At 39.3% G+C, this 5,000-nt stretch overlaps 1 protein-coding gene across 3 annotated transcripts; it reads right to left on the bottom strand.

The window, feature by feature from the left end:
- Positions 1-4,600, bottom strand: LOC105442748 (the record flags this gene model as incomplete). 3 transcript variants are annotated; one of them, XM_030975016.1, is given in 10 exon segments in its annotated part: positions 1-16; positions 284-409; positions 679-804; positions 1,261-1,368; positions 1,751-1,942; positions 2,302-2,448; positions 2,679-2,942; positions 3,225-3,475; positions 3,770-4,168; positions 4,310-4,600. In XM_030975016.1, coding segments are annotated over 10 exon segments (1,920 nt in total), but the record flags the coding sequence as incomplete, so codon positions are not given.
- Between the last annotated feature and the right edge of the window lie 400 nt (positions 4,601-5,000).

Genomic DNA, 5,000 nt, shown 5'->3' with positions numbered 1-5,000 from the left:
CGCTGGTACTGGAGATCTATCATGGAGAAAGAGAGGGGAGGGGGATGAAAGACATCAAGAAATGAATTGTGAAACAATTTGACCCATAATAACAGAGTTGCACATTTAAAAAATATCACCAATAAGCAAGTATTTCAGACAATTCAGCAAATTATTGTATAGATGTCTAACACTATTCCATTAGTTTTAAAATGACATTGATGAAATTCCGAACAAGTCTAACATTACCCGTCAAAGAAAGGAGCTAAAAGGGCTGCAATTGCCATTTAAATGCATTACATACCAGGGATGATGATCCAGCTGACACACTAATGGATGGGGTGTCTGATAGTGGCGTGACTGGGTGCTCCTTAAGTTGAGGATGTTTGTTGCACTTCACCCTCGCTGGTGGATCGCTGGTACTTGGCAACTATCATGGAGAAAGAGAGGGGAGGGGGATGAAAGACATCAAGAAATGAATTGTGAAACAATTTGACCCATAATAACAGAGTTGCACATTTAAAAAATAACACCAATAAGCAAGTATTTCAGACAATTCAGCAAATTATTGTATAGATGTCTAACACTATTCCATCACAGTTTTAAAATGACATTGATGAAATTCTGAACAAGTCTGACATTACCCGTCAAAGAAAGGAGCTAAAAGGGCTGCAATTGCCATTTCAATGCATTACATACCAGGGGTGATGATCCAGCTGACACACTAACGGATGATGTGTCTGGTAGTAGCGGGATTGGATGCTTATTATGTTGGGGTAGTTTTTTGCACTTCACCCTCAGTTTTTTGGTGCTGGTGGTCGAGCACTATTATGGAGAAAGAGAAGGGGGGTGAAAGAAATAAAGAAAAGAATTGTGAATTGCACATTTAAAAAAAAGCATTAATAAGCAAATATTTCAAACAATTCAGCAAATTATTGTATAGATGTCTAACCCTATTCCATCACAATTTTGAAATGTCATTGATGAATCTTTAACCAAGTCTGAAAATACCGTCAAGGAAAGCAACTAAAAGGTCTGCAATTGTCATTTAAATGTGTTTCATAGAATAGAATAGAATTTATTGACTCATTTGACCCCCTTCTGGGGTATGAGAGTACAACACATGTACATGTCATGATAATGATACATAATAAAGAATACAAACATAGCTTAATAATACAAAGAATACAGAATACAACAAAACAACAATACAAATAGGAATGATCTAAACCTAGCCTATGCTAAACATAAATACAATATTATACAATATGCCAAGCATACCAGGGATGAAGATCCTGTGGACCCACAAACCGATGGTGGGCGTGGCAGTTGCAGGACTGGGTGCTCCTTATTTCTTGTAGCAGAGCGTAGTTTTCTGCCTGACTGCATCTGTAATGCGAAAATGAGGCAAAGAAACCCTGCTATTAAAAGGTATGTCATTTTGTGTTTATAATCTATTTAACCTTATTTGAATTAACATGTGGATGTTGACACGTATCAAAGATAATATCAAATGAGAGATATGGAAGCGGAAGTTTGGACAGCAAATAAATTGCAATATAGAGACATGTATCAAATGTATTCAGAGTTACTTATTTTTCATGCTGAATTAATTTTGACGGGAAACAATAACAATTGTTGGGGGAAGGAGAAAGCTAATTATTTCGACTGTCTGATTTAATTGTACGATTGCGACTCTAGTCCACTGCAGCAGGCAAAGGGTTGGCAATATAGTCAAGAAAATATGATAATTGCATAACATAGCGTTTACCATCTTAGATGGAGCAGGGAGTTCCAATGGACTGGATGGAGGAGCAGCTGGGAGTTCCAAGGGATTGGATGGAGGAGCAGCTGGGAGTTCCAATGGACTGGATGGAGGAGCAGCTGGGAGTTCCAAGGGATTGGATGGAGGAGCAGCTGGGAGTTCCAAGGGACTGGATGGAGCAGCTGAAGTAGAAGGAGACTGACAAAAAGAGACAGCTGCGTTTATTTCATTTCCCCCTCATAACCTTGAAATACAGTGTATTTATCTACAAGTAAGATAGTACATGAAAGATGTTATTAGGTATACTAGACATGAATTTTAATGATATATAAAACAAGAAGTGCTTTTCAGATTCAATGCATTGGTTATACAGGTAGGATGATTCTATTCACAAAGGGGATTTCACCGTTATTGGAGGAAGCACATTACTAGCCAAACCTTTCTGGAGGCAGTGAACCACAGTAAAAAAAAAATGCAATAAAAATATTGTTGGATACATCAACCTTACCTTATAATATAAATTTCATGTTCTACACAATATTTTAGATAAAGGATACCTTCAAAATGGCTGCCACATTGCTGGCTAGCCTTGCCTTATTGGCATCCCTCGCATCCAGGTTGTAATAATTCGTTTGAGCAGTAGATAGCCGATGGTTCATAGCTTCGGCTGTCTCTGCCCTTTTCCCTGGGTGTTTCACTGCCATCTAAAAGCAAATTGGGGATAAACCAATGCAGGTTTTATGTATTGTATATCTTTTCAGAGTCAAACAATGAATATTTCAAGATTGAAAGGTTGATCAACTATTTAATAGCACATTTATTTGTTTTATCAAACTGTCTAGTTCATGCAATACAAAGTATTATTGGGTGTTAAGAGAGACATTGCAAATAAATAAATCAATGCGGTTGATAATATTTAATCATGAGTATTTACCATGCTGGACATCCACTTCCGAATCCCAGTATTTGTGACTGCCCTCTGATCCAGGTATTTACATGTCTGTTTGATGGAGTAAGTTATGGAGGATGAGGAGACTTGGGGGGATCTCGTCGTGAAAAAGACATGTTTCGTACCCTGTTCATAGCCGGGGCATCTGGGCCTGATGTGCCTAATATATATGGAAAACCTGTCATACAGCTCCTTATTGAGACACACCCTCGCTGCCCCGTACTTCATAACGGTCTTGTGGGTTAGGACCTGCAGAGTAAGAGACATGGATACGTTAACCTGAAATGACAACTGAAATATTAGATAACAAATAAATGATATATATTTCTATTCCAATTGTGCCAGGAATGACAAAGTAATGATTATTTTTAAATATACAATCTAACACAACAGTGCCCGTTTTATTCTGCCTTCTCATTTGTGATTTCTGCATTCACGAAGAGCAACTTGTTTTCAAGCTTTAATTCCCTTTTAAGGGATTAAATGTCAAATTCTACGGAAAAACAAATACCTGAACTTAATATGACATACCTTAATGACGTACTGATTTGTTTGCTCTTCATATATGGCTTTCAGGGCCCATTCCACCTCCATGTTGATGAACTCAGACGGTCTAGCGCCGTTGTCAAGCGCCATCCTAAGTAAAAAATAACCTCGGATGGCCTGGGCCAACGACGCTGTAATGCGCACTTGGGATACAAATAAAGGACGGAACTTGTTGAGGTACGACCCCTCTAAGGCAGCACTTAGAGATTGGGCCTCTTTGTTGGTGAGTTGGTCGTCTGTGAAGTGATGAGATGAAAAACAAAGGGTATGAAATTATATTTTCTTTATGCAACTTGGAAGTAAAATTATACTAATAGTATAATCGACTATGTTCTCAAAGGGTATATATTATACTCACTAATTGTAATTATTGCGATTTTTTTTTTTTCTTTGGGGGGGGGGGGATGTCTCTTCTATATTATTGGTAAATTTAAGGGTGGGGAATTTCATTTAGCCCCTGTTTACGTTCTACCATTACTGTTACAGCATATAAACTCCAAAATGGGCCAGTTCGATATATGAATTCTTACGGTATCCACGCTCTGTCAGTTCAACCTGCCTCACTTTCCCTTCCTTCGCTAGTGAGGCAGCAATCTTCCTCCAGTCTTTGGCTTTCTGCTGGAGGGTTGGGATGCCAAGGACGTCGGAGAAGGCGTGCTTTAACTTTCCCGTGGCCAAAAAGTCGAAAAAACCAGCTACACTGTGGCAATAACTTGCCACAGTCCCCTCAGCCTTCTTCTGCCTCTTCTGTTCAGCCACCCACATGCTTGAGGCCTCCTCAACGTTGAGAAGGCCATCCAAGGACCCATTGCAAAGGGAAGAGGCTATTACCCTCTGCACCTGGGCCACATGCTGGCTTGCATTTCCCTCAGACTTGAATTTTCCCAGCCTCGACATGAGGTGGACTTTGTAATGGTGAAGCATTGTTCCTGTGATTTGGGAATGAATAATAGAAATATGTATTATCTTCATAACAACATCAGGCAAATTCTACTCCAAGTATTCATGACTTCTAACGATGTTGCAGTCAATAGCATAGCAAATATAATAAAAGGAATGCTCATACTTACGAGCCTTTTCATTTGCCCTATAGGTATCTGGCGTGTAGTCTCTATCGCTCTCTTCTTCCTCCTCGATCTCCTCGTCTTCCTCCTCCTCCATCTCCTCGTCTTCCTCCTCCTCCATATCATCGTCTTCCTCCTCCATATCATCTTCTTCCTCCTCCTCCATCTCTTCCTCGCCCACTCTTGGTTGTTTCGAAACCTCTACTGAACTCTCCATCTCGTCCTCTTGTTCTTTAGCCTTCTCTTCTCCCCTCTCCATCTCCACCACGACCTCCACATCCTGGTCTTTGACCTCATCTTCCAATGATACAACAAGGTCCAAACGAGCATGGTTTATGTTATGTTATTAATACATACAATATGGCTAACAAAGCATTAGCTGAACCTTCTATTTTTGGTCAATTGCTCTAAAGAGAGATCATGGCCAAAACAATCCTCCCCCAAAACCTGCAATTTGAAATATCATGATGTTAGTTTGTGTATTGTAAGTCACAACCCACAACCCCACTTTTCCATGGGAGGTGAGGTTCATTACAAAAAATAATCTTAAATCACATATAATTCTGGGATTATTTTTCATTGAATTTTCTAGCAAAGGTACTGACTGGATGTATGGATGTAAGACAACATTGAATTTGGAAATTGCACAAAGAGAATTTTTGAGAGAAGATATGCAATGACATTTTCTTTTACAAGA

The sequence above is a fragment of the Strongylocentrotus purpuratus genome, unplaced genomic scaffold (genome assembly GCF_000002235.5).
Source record: "Strongylocentrotus purpuratus isolate Spur 01 unplaced genomic scaffold, Spur_5.0 spur5_contig_783, whole genome shotgun sequence".
NCBI lineage: Eukaryota > Metazoa > Echinodermata > Echinoidea > Camarodonta > Strongylocentrotidae > Strongylocentrotus > Strongylocentrotus purpuratus.
This window is presented reverse-complemented; position numbering and strand designations above follow the sequence as displayed.